The following is a 17,332-nucleotide window of genomic DNA, read 5'->3' on the forward strand; positions in this document are numbered from 1 at the left end:
GAGAGAGCGCAAGCTTTCCCTGGTCAGTATTTCCTGGATGCGAACTCCTATCAAGCCCCATTTACCCATGATGTCACTATTATCTCACCGATGCTGAGCTCCCCATTTAGGGACACCTCTGCTTCAGAATTTATGACCTCGTCTCCAAACCCCACGATTGGCTCAGAACTCACCAACTCCGTAACCTCAGGAATCTTCATCATCTCTGTCACCTCATCCAGCTCGGAAATCCCCTCCCTATCTGTGTTACCTCCTCCTGCAGTCCCTACACCCCCTATCACTGCAACCTCCTCCAGTGCCACTACACCCCCTCCCTATCTCTGTAAGCCCCTCCAGCCCCTACACCCCCTCTAGCCCCGACACACCCTGCATATCTCTGTAACCTCCTCCAGCCCCAACACCCCCTCCCTATCTCTGTAACCCCTTCCACCCCCTCCCTTTCACTGTAACCGCCTCCAGCCCCTACACCCCGTCCCTATCTCTGAAACGCGCTCCAGCACATACACCAATCACTATCTCTGTAACCCCCTCCAGCCCCTATACCGTCTCCCTATCTCTGTTACCTCCTCCAGTCCCAACAACCCTCTCTATCTCTGTAACCCCCTCCACATCTCTGTAACCCCCTCCAGCCCCGACACCCCCACTCCCTATTTCTGTAACCCTCTCCAGCCCCGACACACCCTCCCTATCTCTGAAACGCCCTCCAGCCCATACGCCCATCACTATCTCCATAACACCCTATCTCTGTAACCCCCTCCAGCCACTATACCCTCTCCCCATCTCTATTACCCCCTCCAGCCTCTACACTCCCTCCCTATCTCCGCAACCTCCTCCAGCCCCTACACATCCTCCCTATCTCTGTAACCCCCTCCAGCCCCTGCACCCCCTCCCTATCTCTGTAAATCCCTAAAGGCCCTATACCCCGTCCATACCTCCACTACCTCATCCAGTCCCAACACCCATCACTACCTCTGTAACCCCCTCCATCCCCTACACCTCCTCCCTATCTCTAAATCCCTACAGCCCCTATACTCCTTCCCTATCTCCACTACCTCATCCAGTCCCAACAACCCTCCCTATCTCTGTAACACCCTCCAGCCACTACAGCCCCTCCTTATCGCTGTAACCCCCTCTAGCCCTGACACCCCCTCCCTCTCTGTAAATCCCTGCAGCCCCTCCTTATTGCTGTAACCCCCTCCAGCCCCTACACCCCCTCCCTCTCTCTGTAACCCCTCCAGCCCATACCTCCATCCCTATTTCTGTCACCTCCACCACCCCCGACACCCCCTCCCACCCCTACACCCCCTATCTCTATAACCTCCACCAGCCCCGACACCCCCTCCCTGTCTCTGTAACCCCCTCCAACCCCTACCCCCTCCCTATAACCCCCTCCAACACATACCCCCTCCCTATCTCTGTAACCCCCTCCAGCCCCTACATCTCCCTCCCTATCTCTGTAACCCTCTCCAGCCCCTACACCTCCCTCTCTGTCTCTGTAACCCTCTCCAGCCACACATCCCCTCTCTATCCCTGTAATCTCTTCCAACTCGTCTCCTTGTGTATCCCTCAATTCTCACTGTTGCTCCACTTTGGAGGGGGGTGGGGGGGTGCAGGGCACGCCTTGTCTTCAGCTGCCCATTTACTGAGTTCTTGCATTCGCTCCCGCAACCCACCCATATCTCTCTCTGTCTCTTTGACCCAAACCTGTCCTTATCACATCGCAAGCAGCGTGTCAAATATTTTTGGAAGTGGGAGTAGACTTAGGATATCTTGCCCTGTGACAGTGGCTACAGGAATGCACATTCCTTCACTGCAAATTAAACGATGGACCATGTTTTGTTTTAAAAAACGCTTTGGCACACTCTTGGCCGGATGGGTGTGTCGATAATTCAGCTTGAATTTGGCAAATCCTGGGAAATGCATTGTGTATTTTACAAATCAATTAGCATGGCCTTCTCCCTCCCCTTGCTTGTCATGTCATCCACTGCAATCCCCAAGGAAAACCCCACACACCCTGCAAATACAGAAAAAGTTTATTGTTTACAAAAGATAACTTAAAACTCATCCAAGATATACAAAATATTTCCTGTAGAGTGAGCCCAACTGCGACTTGGACAGCATTAGTAATTTTATTCTGAAACAGCAAAGTCAGTTCTGATATACCTTTACATCGATAGTGTTAAGTCTTAAATTTCATCACAGCTTGCGAATACACAAATATTTAATTCGGATGATTAACAGCAGCAGAATTCAAAGGCATTTAATCCCGTGTAGTGCCACTTTGATTAATTACAGAAATCACAATTAACCGTGTCACAGAACATTAAGTATTCACATCTTGTAGCTTCTCTCACAGAATCGTAATTCAGTTGAGCGGGCCAAAAAAAAACCAAAAGCAGCAGCACTAATGTTTCATGAAGTGTCTGTGTGGAAAATAACAGGCCGCTGGGACAAGATTTACCATTACATCACATCCACTGCACTGTCAAGGCTGTTCCTAACAGCACGCATCTCACCAATCTGTCAGTCAGCCGTCTGAAATTCTCCTCCTGTGGCTAATTGCCAAAAGATGTCTGATGAACACTCACGTGGAGCACCTTTGTGACTGTGTTACATGGCAATAGAAGCAAGTATTGACAAAATAGTTCAGAACACACAACCGAATGACATCATTGGCACTCACCACCAGAGAGCAGCATTACTTCAGACTTACTCCAAGGTTCACATTTTGCCAGCAAGGACAATGTTTAGAAATGAATCATTGACTATGTGCCAATGAGTTAGTGTTCTGATATGTTATTTCTTCATGAAATATTAACCATCAGGCTAAATTGTATCATCGATTTCAGACTGACATGGGGAGATCTCCTCAACTGCTTGGAAACAGAGCTCAGATTTTCACCAATTAGCACCAGGCAATCTGAGGCCAAGTGTGTGAACAACTGCTCAGGAATCCCACTCCAAATAAACAAGGTTCTAAATCATCCCAGACACAGCGCTGAGGGAGCACCGCACTGTCGGAGGGTCAGGAACTGGGGTGGGGAAAGTGTAGTTCTCCTTAGTGTCTGGGGGCCAATTTCTTTTCTTCAAATCAATGGAGTGAGTTGCCACCAAACTGCTGCTATTGGGATCATGCTGTGTGCAAATTGGCAGCACCGAGTCAGCAGACCTACCCTTTAAAAAGTGAGTGCGGTGTTCTCACTGAGAGTGAGGTTAAGAAAAAAAGTGCTTTCACACTCAGAACAGAAACTGGAACTCCCAAAACTGGTTTTTGTTCTGAAATCCTTTGTGAGCAGCAATCACACCCTCTCGCCTAGGGGCGCACAGTCAGTCACATGTCAATTGCAATCGCAGACGGCCAGGAGTCCCAAGCTTTTTAAAAAACACAGTGCGAATGATCGCCATCATCTTCTGCTTTTAAATCAGTCAGTCACTCAATCTTTCTTCCGGGTTGGATACAAACAGAAAAAGTGGGAATACTGTGGAGTGGAGTTAATGCTGTAGTGACAAGCCAATGGCTCATTTGCCTGATCAGCTATTGTTTCTGCCATTCAATTCAGAGTGAAGGGAGGAGTATTTACAACCAATTGGAAAATCCAAGGCAGGAATATGAAAATGTCCTTCCTGGCAGGAATCAGAGAGGGGCAGCTCAGGATCTTTAGGAAGAACATTAAGGATTTCAGGAGGTTATGGAGGTGATTTATCAGAATGGTCCCAGATGAGGGTCTTCAATTACACACAGGGAGACTGGGATTGTTGCCCTGGGAGTGGGTAAGAGGTTGGGGAAGAGATTGAGTCAGGGCGTTCAGAATAATTTGGGGTAGGCAGCGGCTTTCGATCGATTCAATCAATTCAATTCAAGCAGTTCCCAGGGGCAGGAGTGTCAGCCCCTAGGATTGAAGGGGAAAGACCCAGAGAGAGCAGGTGGAAGAAGAGGGAAATTAATTTCTTGGTGGAGTAAGTTCATAGAATCCCTACAGTGTGGAAACAGGCCCTTCAGCCCAACTAGTCCACACCGACCCTCCAAAGAGTAACCCAGTCACACCAAATTTCCCCTAACTAACGCGCTTAACCTACGCATCCCTGAACACTATGGGACAATTTCCCATGACCGATCCACCCTAACCTGCACATCTTTGGGCTGTGGGAGCAAACCAGAGCACCGGAGGAAACCCACGCAGACACGGGGAGAATGTGCAAACTCCAAACAGTCGCCCGAGGCTGGAATCGAACATGGGTCCCTGGTACTAGGAGGCAGCAGTGCTAACCACTGACCCACCGTGCTACTGTAAATCTGAGACTGAAAGGGTTCAGATTCAACAAGAATATTTTTAAGGGGGGGGGGGGGAACTATAGCAATAAATTGGAGAGGAAGCAGTTGCAGGGATGTGGGGAAGTAGTGGGAACTGATTGGAGACATCTCTCACAGATCTGTATAGATGTTGACTGGATGCTTTTTCCTGCATCCGTTCCAGAACAGGATTTCACAGCTGGATTTACACAGAATTTAAATGCATTTTCCTCTCACCAACCCCACCCTCATTCAGTTTTCTTCTCATGTCATCCTTGACCTCACCCTTTAAGACCCGTGATCTCTTAATTTCTCCTGTAATCTTCACTCCAATGGTATTTTTTTTTAAAAAGTCATTAATTTTTTTTTTAAAAAAAGGGATATTTTTGGAGAATGAGGAACTCTGTACCAGAGACTGGAAGGGCTTCACCGACTGTTATATGGCCCCAACAATAGCCCCTCAGAAAACTGGATTTAAAAACACAAAGCAGATTATTTTTTGTTGAAAGTACAATAAATAATTCTGCAGGACTATAATGAAATTTAAATTGGATTGCTTCTAAATTCCGGATAAGAGAGAGAGGGATTTTCCATCCCAGATGTTTAAAATTGCTTCTGGATCTGAAATACCCTTACAGCTCCTCCCTGTAACACTTTACCCAATACCAGAGTTCAGGAAGATAAACAAACTCCTCTGAGCTCAGCAAGTGTTAAAGAGTGAGACACAAGCTCCGCGGCCTTTACAAATCCCAGAGCTCAGACAAAGTAAAGAAAGAGAGAGAGAGAAAAAGAAGAAAAGAGAGAGAAAAAGAAGAAAAGAGAGAGAAAAAGAAGAAAAGAGAGAGAAAAAGAAGAAAAGAGAGAGAAAAAAAGAAAAGAGAGAGAAAAAAAGAAAAGAGAGAGAAAAAAAGAAAAGAGAGAGAAAAAAAGAGAGAGAAAAAAAGAAAAGAGAGAGAAAAAAAGAAAAGAGAGAGAAAAAAAGAAAAGAGAGAGACAGACAGAGAGACAGACAGAGAGACAGACAGAGAGACAGACAGAGAGACAGACAGAGAGACAGACAGAGAGACAGACAGAGAGACAGACAGAGAGACAGACAGAGAGACAGACAGAGAGACAGACAGAGAGACAGACAGAGCGCGAGAGCGATATGATCCAAGTGGGTTACCCTGTGATACACTTAACGGTAATTCCCGGTTAATGAACTCTTAATCCCAACCCTTGGGTATGGGGGTTGCAGGTTTGCCCCTTTACCTCCCCATCAGTGCCCGACAATCGCTCACCTCCTCAAATTACCTGCACCTCAACCTTGTCCCCCCTCAACCCAATCCCCATACCCATTGACCTCTCCAAAGCCCCCATTCTGACAACAGCCCACCATAAGCACCTTCCCAATAGCCCTCTCCTATTATCCACGCTCTCCCTGCTAGCCTACAAAATCGGCTGTAGCTTCCAAGAAGGCAGGAGTCAAATTCCTGAAGCGCAATCATGCGCGCTCTCTATCTCTCTCCACCGAAAACGGGGTGAGGGTAGGGAGCCGAGAGTGAAGGAACATGGGGACAGTGGGGAGGCGGGGGGGGGGGGAAATTGAGAGCGACCATATTGGGAAACTGATTAAACAGGAGCGAGACTGGGAGTGGTTGTCGTTAAAGGCAATGGAATTGTCACCCACCAGCATTGACCAGCTCCTGTAGGTCCCCAGAGTTACCATGATTTCCCAAAGTTTGGGACAGGTCTGTTCATAATAAGCCTCTGCCTGAGAACTGGGCAGTGCAGAGTAAGTAGGGGGAGTTGGGGGAGTTGGGGGGGGGGGGGGAGGAAAATGGGGACCAGAGAGGGGTTTAAGGGCTTTAAGCTCCTGACACAAAACCATCTCCTTATTTCCATCCCCACTAATACCCCCATGAGGACAGAGCTAGGCCCCCTCCCACCCTCAACCCAACCTCAGGCTTGGTAGTGTACAGTGTGATGACCAGGCCACATATTACGCTCTTAGGGCCTAGTATCTTTTACTGGGTACGGGGCACTGAGGAGGTGGGGGTGGGGTATGGGGGAGGGAGTGTGGGTGCCAAAGGGAAAAAGTGGTCAGGTGCAGCCCAGCTCCCTCTGTCTCCCGAGACTAATGTCACAAATTCCAACAAAACAGTGTCAAGGATCGATAGCAGCAAGACTAGAGAGTGTGAAGACTCCCACCCTCCGAGCCCCCAGAAGGTAGAAATTCTGTGTCAGTCAGGAAGAGAGAAGGGAAGTGCAGCCGTGTTAGTGTTAAGGCAAATAACGAGGTTGGAATGGATGGTGGCGGGGGTTTGGGGATGGGGGTTTGTAGAGGTCTTTGCCAGGAGAAGCCTGGGGCCTACACGTACATGCCCTTCGACACAAACTCCTGGCTCTTGCGATGCTCCTCAGGCTCATTGTACGAGAAGTCATTGTAAATCGGGTTCTCCTGCTCCAGATAGTCCCCAGGGCGCATGGCGATGTTAGCAGACTTCACTTCAGTGTTCAGGCCCGGCTCATCGTAATACTGGGTCAGAGTCTACAGAGGGGGAGGGGCAAGAGAAAGTGGTGGGGGGGGGGGGGTGGGAGAGAGAGACAGAAAAGGGGACAAGCCCCAAGAGTGAGACAGAAAAGGCCCGTTCCGCACCGTCCAACGGCATCTCACTCCCATCCCATTCCAACACAGCATCACCGTTATACACCTGTATTCTCCCTATCTCTGTAACCCCCTCCAGCCCCTACACCCCCTCCCTATCTCTGTAACCCCCTCCAGCCCCTACACCCCCTCCCTATCTCTGTAACCCCCTACACCCCCTCCCTATCTCTGTAACCCCCTCCAACCCCTACACCCCCTCCCTATCTCTGTAACCCCCTCCAGCCCCTACACCCCCTCCCTATCTCTGTAACCCCCTCCAGCCCCTACACCCCCTCCCTATCTCTGTAACCCCCTCCAGCCCCTACACCCCCTCCCTATCTCTGTAACCCCCTCCAGCCCCTACACCCCCGCCCTATCTCTGTAACCCCCTCCAGCCCCTACACCCCCGCCCTATCTCTGTAACCCCCTCCAGCCCCTACACCCCCTCTCTATCTCTATAACCCCCTCCAGCCCCTACACCCCCTCCCTATCTCTGTAACCCCCTCCAGCCCCTACACCCCCTCCCTATCTCTGTAACCCCCTCCAGCCCCTACACCCCCTCCCTATCTCTGTAACCCCCTCCAGCCCCTACACCCCCTCCCTATCTCTGTAACCCCCTCCAGCCCCTACACCCCCTCCCTATCTCTGTAACCCCCTCCAGCCCCTACACCCCCTCCCTATCTCTGTAACCCCCTCCAGCCCCTACACCCCCTCCCCAACTCTATAAGCCCTTTAACATGGTGATCAATCATTCAACATCAGGGAACAGAATGAGGATCTGCATTTGTGACTGAACTCTGATAAAAGTGCCATTTCAGAATCGGTCTCCATCCTGGTGTTTGTAAATGCCACCCTTGCCTGAGCACCTACCTTCACTGATTTATCTAAATACTCCCTCGCTTCCAGCTCCTCATTTAAAATTGTCACTTTTAACGTCCATTCTCGTTCCTCACTGTTCCAATCAAAGTTATTCCTTTCACTAATTTGAAAGTAAAAGTGGGTGGGTGAGTCCCTCGCACTGCCTGTCACACTTACCATTCGATTATCTTCCTCTGCCCCAGTCTCAAAGTAGGTCGTGGTAATGGGGATGCTTTCCATCTTTTCATCTTCTGTTTTCATAACCTAAAGGAGTACACTGTTAAACATCGAAAAGGGAACGCAGTTACATCTCCAGGGGCCAGCTGGACATCTCAGCCCCATTCTTGGTACATTCTCACTCATCACTCATCACCCACCCCCAGGGCAGATAGCAGAACCCAAACACACACCAACACAAACAGGACTGAGGGAGCGCCGCACTGTCAGAGAGGGGGTCAGTGCGGAGGGAGCGCCGCACTGTCAGAGAGGGGGTCAGTGCGGAGGGAGCGCCGCACTGTCAGAGAGGAGGTCAGTGCGGAGGGAGTACTGCACTGTCAGATTAACCGTCTCACACATTAAGCCATCACCATCCTCACTCCTTTTAGGTAGATGTAAGAGACCCCCACAGTCATGACTGGAAGGGGAGCAGGAGCGGGAGACCTTCCCCATGACCCCAGTCCAACATTTCTCTCTCAATCAACTTATCCAAACGGATCCTCAGTGGATTGTCACATTCCCGCTTGTAGGATCTTGCTGTGCATAGACAAAAAAGTGTGGTATTTCCCACGCTTTAGCAATGACCACAATTCAGAAAGAGCCACACTGGCTGCGGGAACCTCCGAGATGCCCCAAGGTTGTGGGAGGCGCCACATCAATGCAAGTCCCTTCCTTGGAAAACAGAATTAAACCCGAAAACGAATACCTTGTCAGTTCCCTCCAGGGTCTTCTTTGGGGGAGGAGGCTTGTAGTTGGGGGGTTCAAGACTGTAAAAAAAAAGCAAAAAACCAAATCACTTTAACAGAGACTTGGCGAGCCAAGGAGAGAAACGTTAAATATTGGCGAGTAATTATTTCGCAACTGAAAGATCGTCACCCTGGATACAATCAGGAGGACAAAGGTCGGAGAAGAACTGGGAAGGAGAGTCTGAACGACACTGTCGATTCTGATCAATAATCCCCGCTCAGCTCTATGAACCCGAGCTGCAGGTCACTATGGTGTCCTGGTCAGTGACTGGGTGTCATCTGTACTGGGCCACCCACTTCAACGTGGGGTCTGAAATCCCCCCCCGCACGCCCATCACCAGCAAAACTGGCAGGAACCTCTCCACAAGGCAGCATCGGACAACCAGATAGCTTCATCTTCCGCACAGTACGGACAATCCCACATGTACAATAACACTTCCACTCACCCAGTTCTAGGTCTGAAAGGATCGAGGGTTAGAGGGAAGGGAGATGGGAACTGAAAGGATTGCAAAGAGTTGGGTATCCCATCACCAAGTTACCACTTTATTTACATGTGCGAAGTCCTTGATACTGACCTAGTTTCCTCAGAGCCAGCTCTCAGTGTGAGCAGAACCTCTGACACTCCTGTTTCTGTCAGTCAGCCAGGGCTCCCTGATTGGACCAGGTTAACAGCCCCAATCAGGGAACTCAGATTCTATGAGGTCCACCTGCCTGACCCCATTACCATCATAACAGGCACATCACTGGGTCAGTAACCTCCGGGCGTCAGGTGAGAACACAGGTTCAAATCACAGAACCCTACTCTTCTGATAAGGGGTAGCAAATTTAAAAAGAGAGTTGAGGAGAAACAAACTCTCCCAAAGGGGTTGTGAATCTGTCGAATTGGCTACCCCAACGTTTGGTGGGTGCTGGGTCAGTGAGTAAATTTGTGGAGGAGTCAGACAGATTTTTAATTGGCAATGGGTTGGAGGGAAACGGGGAGAAGGCAGGAAAATCAGGGCGAGGACATATTAGCCATGATCGAATGGTGGAGCAGATTCGATGGGCCGAATGGCCTAATTCTGCTCCGATATCCCATGAAATTATGAACCCTGCACTGCAGATGGAGGCCATTCGTACGCACATCAGGGGTTAGCACTGCTGCCTCACAGCACTAGAGGCCCACGTTCAATTCCAGAAGTTTGCACATTCTCCCCGTGTCTGTGTGGATTTCCTCCGGGTGCTCTGGCTTCATCCCACTGTCCATAGATGTGTGGGTTAGGGTGGATTGGCCATGCTAAATTGTCCCATTGTGCCCAGGGATGTGCAGGTTAGGGTGGATTGGCCATGGGGAATTGTCCCATAGTGCCCAGGGATGTGTAGGTTAGGGTGGATTGGCCATGGGAAATTGCCCCATAGTGCCCAGGGATGTGCAGGTTAGGGTGGATTGGCCATGGGAAATTGTCCCATAGTGCCCAGGGATGTGCAGGTTAGGGTGGATTGGCCATGGGAAATTGTCCCATAGTGCCCACGGATGTGCAGGTTAGGGTGGATTGGCCATGGGAAATTATCCCGTAGTGCCCACGGATGTGCAGGTTAGGGTGGATTGGCCATGGGAAATTGTCCCATAGTACCCAGGGATGTGCAGGTTAGGGTGGAATAGCTGTGGGAAATTGCCTAGAACAATCTCACCTGTTCGGAGGACTGTTGATAAAAAAGAAACCCAAAACCAAACAATACTGGCTCACTCCTATCCGTTCAGGGCGGGAAGCCCATTCCTCACTGCTTACACGTGTCTCCAGAACCCACATGACAACATGGCCGATTCCTTAGCTACCCTCTGTCCTTGAGGGATAGTGGGTGCCAGACACATACAGTCAGAGGGTAATTAGGGACGGGGAGCAAGGCGACATGAGAGAGACAGCAGGAAACTACTTGGACGGGAATTGACGCCCAAGAGAAGAAAAGGTCAAAGTTTATGGGCTGTTCTCTCAGAAAGGAGACAAAGATTGAGCTCAGGGATTGGAGCATCCTGGGACAGCAGTAGATGGAGGGGGAGGAGAGGAGGAATTTTGGAAGAGCCGTCCCTGCCTCTCCACCCCCCTCTCCAGTTGGGTCAGAAAGGTCACATTCAGCCTAATCGCCGGGATTTCTGGGAAGCTGACAGGAATGAGGCAGCCATTGGCTCAGGAGGGCTTGCTGGGAGTCAGGAAGGAGCGGTGTATCTAGTTCCTATTTTGTCTTGAGCCAATAGGATGGGCCGCTGAGGGCAGTGAGGCAGCATACACAGCATGGGGATGGGGAGCAATGTGTGCAGTCACCACAGACTATGGGAACATCACTTCCAATCAGTTGCACAGTACAACACAACATGGGCCAGGACTGAGTGACAATGCAAAGCTTCGCTTGGCGATCAGCCGATGGAGATCATTCTCCGCTCCTGGATTCCCAGCTCAGGGTTTTGCCGACGGGTTCCGGAATGGCCCTTCTGTCCACCAATAGAAGGGCATTCCCCAGACTCAGAGTTGGGAACGTGGCTTTGGCCAGGGAAGGGGTTTAGTGTGGGACCCAAAAGCCACTGGGGTTAGGGATGGGCAGGAAAGATGTGGAGGTACACATCCATTCTGCCAGCATTGGGTGCTAACCCAGGCATCAGGAGGTTTGAGGGTCAGAGATCAGGGCTCATGGCCTCTGGTCCTGGGGATAGAGGTCAGGAAGCTCGAAGCGCACACCGGCTCCAACACTCACTCATCTTCCTCCTCGTCCGTGTTCTTCCTCTGTCTCTTGAAGATGAGGACAGCAGTGACCAGCACAGTCAGGATAACAATCGCAGCGATGATCCCACCCACAATTGCTCCAGTCGTCGATCCCGAATCCACTGGGTCCTCTGAGAGGGAGGAAGGTAAAGAAGGGAGAGGGAAGGAATCATGACCGGCTCGCTACTCTTTTAGAAAGATGGTAAAGCTCCCTCTACTCTTTTAGGCTAATGGTAAAGCTCCTTGATGTTGTCCCTATCAAACACTCCCAGGACAGGGAGAGCACGGGGTTTCGATACAGAATAAAATAATCCACTGCATTCTCCAGCCCCAACACCCCTCCCTATCCCTGTAACTCCCTCCAGCCCTCATTCCTTTCACCATTGGGAGCTGTGCCTTCAGCTACCTGGGATCCTGAGCTCAGGAATTCACCTGTAAACGTGTCCAGCTCTCTTGCTCTGTTCCCACCTATGCCTATACCTCCCCCACACTCTTGGACTGAAAGCCAACGTCCTGGTCGCATTACCTCCTCCTGTGGCCCTGGGTGAACCTGTGCTGGATAACAGTCCCTCAAACGCCTCCGATGTCTCATTGGACCTCAAGTAAACTATAGACCCTGCTGCCGGGACAATGAGGTGGTCCCAGTCCTTCACAGTCTGCACTATGTAGACACAAAGTCAGGAGATAACGATGATATGAAACAGTCACACAGCCTGTCTGATAAATGTAGCAGCCTCATTTAGCATAATGCCCTGCATTACATTCCACGCTGTTTGTGATACAGTCAACTGAAAACATCACAGCCCACAGAACACAACGCACCTAACCGAGTGGGATTGGAATGAGTGGTCTCAATAGGTTTCCTGGAAACTGCATGAGAGAGAGAGAGAGAGAGAGAGAGAGAGAGAGAGAGAGAGAGACAGACACAGAGTGACAAACACACAGAGACAGAGAGACACACACAGAGACAGAGAGAGACAGAGACAGAGACACAGAGGGAGAAGGGGCAGGAGATCGAAGAGTGGGAGAACGAAAGTGACACGATACACATATACAGTCCTCCATGCCCTCCCTCCCTCCCTCCCTTTGAAAGCTTCAGTTGGATTTGCTCCCACCTCACTCTCAGGAAGTGCATTCCAGATTCCAACCATTCGTTGCATCAAAACAGGCCCTTCAGGCCATCGTACCTCTGCTTGTTATTAAGCACCTATCTACTCTAACCCCATTTGCCAGCACTTGACCCATCTCCTTGCAGATAGTTTTAATTAACCTCTTCAGACACAGAGTTGTACAGTATTATAGTATGGAGGGAGACCCTACAGCCCATCGATTCCACTACATTCGTCAAGCACATATCTACACAAATCCCAATTCCCAGCATTTGAAACACCATAACATACAAGACAAAGAACCAAGTGTTCCTGTAAATATAATTTCAATGGTGTAATTGTTAATAAATTAATAAATGTTATTACATACCTCTGGAACGGGCTTGAGGGACAGGAATAAATGCTAGCACAACAAGCAATACTCAAGTCCAGCAAGGGAATAATTTTTTTTAAAAAGTTTTCCCCTTGAGGCCCCCATTAACACAAGTAGCAATCACCTTAAAGCTGTTGCTGCTCATCCTCAGTCCTTTGACCAATGGTTCACCCAATGTGTTCTCTCCAGATAGACTCAGATGTACAGCATGGAAACAGACCCTTCGGCCCAACCCGTCCATGCTGACCAGATATCCCAACCCAATCTAGTCCCACCTGCCAGCACCCAGCCCATATCCCTCCAAACCCTTCCTATTCATATACCCATCCAAATGCCTTTTAAATGTTGCAAATGTACCAGCCTCCACCACACCCTCTGGCAGCTCATTCCATACACGTACCACCCTCTGCGTGAAAATGTTGCCCCTTAGGTCTCTGTTATGTCCTTCCCCTCTCACCCTAAACATATGCCCTCTAGTTCTGGACTCCCCGATCCCAGGGAAAAGACTTTGTCTATTTATCCTATCCATGCCGCTCATGATTTTGTAAACCTCGATAAGGTCACCCCTCAACCTTCGACACTCCAGGGAAAACAGCCCCAACCTGTTCAGCCTCTCCCTGTAGCTCAAACCCTCCAACCCTGGCAACATCCTTGTAAATCTTTTCTGAACCCTTTCAAGTTTCACAACATCTTTCTAATAGGAAGGAGACCAGAATTGCACACAATATCCCAACAGTGGCCTAATCAATGTCCTGTACAGCACAACATGACCTCCCAACTCCTGTACTCAATAGTTTGACCAATAAAAGAAAGCATACTAAATGCCTTCTTCACTATCCTATCTACCTGCGACTCCACTTTCAAGGAGCTATGTGCCTGCACTCCAAGGTCTCTTTGTTCAGCTACACTCCCTAGGACCTTACCATTAAGTGTATAAGTCCTGCTAAGATTTGCTTTCCCAAAATGCAACACCTTATTTATCTGAATTAAACTGCATCTGCCACATCTCAGCCCATTGGCCCATCTGGTCAAGATCCTGTTGCAATCAGAGGTAGCCCTCTTTGCTATCCACTACACCTCCAATTCTGGTGTCATCCTCCTGATTGTAAACACCTATTTCAAATCTGCTTCTACTCCAACCTTCCCTTCTGAGAAGGAACAGTCCCAACCTCTAAAACCCATCCACATCATTAACATTCCCCTGTCACTGGGAGCAGTCTCATTTAATTGTTTTCTACACTGCCAGCAAATCCTTGACATTCTTCTGACAGAGTGGTTTTCAGAGCAGGATTCTGACATACGCCAACGCCGCATGGTGTATGGATTTGTGGTAACTTCCTTGCTGATACTCTTGCTGCAAGTTTGCTTGCTAAACTGGTGCCCCTTTGTTCTCAGACGTTTCGTCACCATGCTCGGTAAAACCACCAGCTCAGCGAGCAAACTTCCAACCTGATTCACAACCTGAGCTATGAAACTTCTCCAACATCTGGTAGTCTAGCCCCTTGAGATTTATGAGGAATGAACCAAATTGGGTGTTTGTCAGGGTGTTGGGTTACCACCTTTTTTAAAAATGGTGGGTGCTGAAATCGGATTGGTTGAAGGGATGCAGTTCTAGGCCAATCAGGTGTTGAGGTTTTTCCCCAGAATGATACAAAGATGGAGAGGGTTAATTACACAGAGAGGGGAGCACAGTCTGTTATGCTTGCATTTGAACAGCAGAGAGAAAAAAGGAGCAAGATGTGAGAGGGTTTTAACTGGGTTGGCAAACTACAGGAAGGACCAGTGAGGAGATTTCCCAGAATGTTGCCTGAGCTGGAGGAATTCAGCTGTGCATAGAGACTAGTTAGGGGGGTGCTGTGTGTTCTTTGGAGCAGAGAAGGTTGAAGAGGGGGACCTGATTGAGGTATACGAAGTACTAGATCTGAAGAAGCATTTCTCTCGAGTAGACGGTCCAGAACCAAGGGCAAAGATTTAAAGAGGAGAAAGTGAGTACTTCAGATGCTGGAGATCAGAGTAGAGAGTGAGGTGCTGAACAAGCACAGCACCCGAGGAGCTGGAGAATCAACGTTTCGGGCATTAAGCCCTTCATCAGGAATTACTGAAACATCTGTTCTCTTGCTCCTCGGATGCTGCCTGACCTGCTGGGCTTTTCTGATCTCAGTTCAGATCTCCAGCATCTGCAGTACTCATTTTCTCTATGCTAAATTGCCCCGTAGTTCCCAGGGATGTGCAGGTTAGGGTGGATTGGCCATGCTAAATTGTCCCATAGTGCCCAGGGATGTGCAGGTTAGGGTGGATTGGCCATGCTAAATTGTCCCATCGTGCCCAGGGATGTGCAGGTTAGGGTGGATTGGCTATGGGAAATTGTCCCATAGTACCCAGGGGTGTTCAGGTTAGGGTGGATTAGGCATGCTAAATTGTCCCATAGTTCCCAGGGATGTGCAGATTAGGGTGGATTGGCCATGCTAAATTGTCCCATAGTACCCAGGGGTATGCAGGTTAGGGTGGATTGGCCATGCTAAATTGCCCCATAGTTCCCAGGGGTGTGCAGGTTAGGGTGGATTGGCCATGGGAAATGAGAAATTGTGGGGATAAGGTGGGTTGCTCTTCATCAAGACCAGTGTATTCTTGATAGGCAGAATGGAGTCCATCTCCAGTGGAAGTGTTGACATAATCCCTACAAAGTGTGCAGTGCCATGACCAAGTGCTGGGAAATGGGGATTAGAATAGATCGCTGCTCGATGACAGAGGTAGGCTCAATGGGCTGAAGGGCTCTACACATGCTGTAACACTATGATTTTACATCTGAACCAATTGGTCGAAAATCCCTTCAAGGAGAGAGGTCAAGTCCTGGGGAAATGGGATGAAAGCAGACACATGATGGCCTAGATGAGCAGATGAGGAGTTGAAGTGACTCTTTCTGTACTGTAATGGAGACTAATTTTATACATAAACAATTAGGGGGTGATGTGTCTTGTTCATATGAAGGAGAATGGAAATACGCAACTCTTCCCCACAGCCTACCCCCACCACAGAAAATAACTAACACTCAATTGACAACCTAAAAGCTGAGACAGGTTATAGAGCAAAGAGACATACCAGGTCCAGTGCGAGCAGAACAGGCTCAAAAAGGAGATGAGTGGCTTCCTCCCATTCCCTCATGAAAGGGGCACTCTCAGACCTCCTCAGTGACGGTGAGGGGAGGGGGGGGAAAAAAGTGAGTGTGGAATCAGACAGAATCTCAAAGCCATCGTGTGAAAGGGCTTCACATTCTTGTCACGTACAGACGCACAGAACCGAATTTAAAAACAGGTGTGTAAACAAGCTGGAGTGATCCTGAGGCAGGGCACTGCTCATCTGTGAGAGCATCACACACGCGCACACACACACACACACACACACACACCCTCAACTCAGTGGTGGTCATGGAATCCAGTGTTCAGTACTAATGCCAATGATCAATAGAAACAGCAAGAGAGTGAGCGAGACAGACAGACAGACAAAGTGCAAGAGGAAAAAAGATGAAAAAGAGAGCAAACAAAAAGGGGAAAAAAAAGAAAATAAACAATAAAAAGCAGAGTGAACAAGTCCAGGCAGTTAGAATTTCTCTGGACTAACTGGTTCAGTTTATTTTCTACTCTGTGCCGTAGAGTGAGTCAACATTAAAAAAAAAGGCCATCATAACCTTACCCAAACACCAATAGCTGATTTCTCATTGACTTTAGGAAACCTTTAAGCATTACTGCACCATCTACATGTCAAAATGGTACCTACCAATCTCTCTGTGCCCACAGGTGAGTACCGGAGGCCCCACAATGACAAAAGCCAGGTTTGGGCAGGGGCTCTGCTGCCTGGGACTTATCCCTCAACTAACCTTACCCCTCCTGGGAGGGGCATCAGAACTGGATCACCCGCACACAACTGCTGCTGGGATCCTACTGTGCGCCAACTAAATGTGTGCGCAGCAGGAACTATGTTCTGCAAAGTAGTTTGGCGGCTGTGGACAGTGTTGGGATCTGCCATTTTCTTGGGATCCTTTACCATGTCATAGCCCTCCCCTGGAATTCTTCCCAGGGGTGGGAGCGGGAACTCAGCTCACCGGCTCTGACGGGAATGAGCAGGTGAGTCACCAACTTTACCCAGAAAAAACCCGAGACCACAAAAGGTCAAATCTTGACTGGAGCGATAAACATTTACAGGAAGCTGAAGGGCAATCAACTCAAACCTTGCCACAGCCCAACAAGTACAGGCAGGAACTTTGTAACAACTCACATAGGACACCACAATGTTCCACACCTAAAACATCCCAAAGTGCTTCCAGAGAATGACTGACTATCAGACATAATCTGACATCAAGCTACTCTGGATGGGGGAAACA

At 49.2% G+C, this 17,332-nt stretch overlaps 1 protein-coding gene across 1 annotated transcript in view; it reads right to left on the minus strand.

The window, feature by feature from the left end:
- Nucleotides 1-2,015: 2,015 nt before the first annotated feature.
- Nucleotides 2,016-17,332, minus strand: part of LOC140458846 (nectin-1-like) — a 69,161-nt gene continuing 53,844 nt past the window's right edge. The window contains exons 6-9 of the mRNA XM_072553530.1: nucleotides 11,465-11,603; nucleotides 8,698-8,758; nucleotides 7,953-8,039; nucleotides 2,016-6,821 (exon numbers count right to left, since the gene is read on the minus strand). Coding sequence (XP_072409631.1) covers nucleotides 6,642-6,821; nucleotides 7,953-8,039; nucleotides 8,698-8,758; nucleotides 11,465-11,603 — 467 coding nt within the window. The 3' untranslated portion in view covers nucleotides 2,016-6,641. The remainder of the gene's footprint in view (nucleotides 6,822-7,952; nucleotides 8,040-8,697; nucleotides 8,759-11,464; nucleotides 11,604-17,332) is intronic.

This window comes from Chiloscyllium punctatum, chromosome 34, assembly GCF_047496795.1.
Source record: "Chiloscyllium punctatum isolate Juve2018m chromosome 34, sChiPun1.3, whole genome shotgun sequence".
Lineage (NCBI taxonomy): Eukaryota > Metazoa > Chordata > Chondrichthyes > Orectolobiformes > Hemiscylliidae > Chiloscyllium > Chiloscyllium punctatum.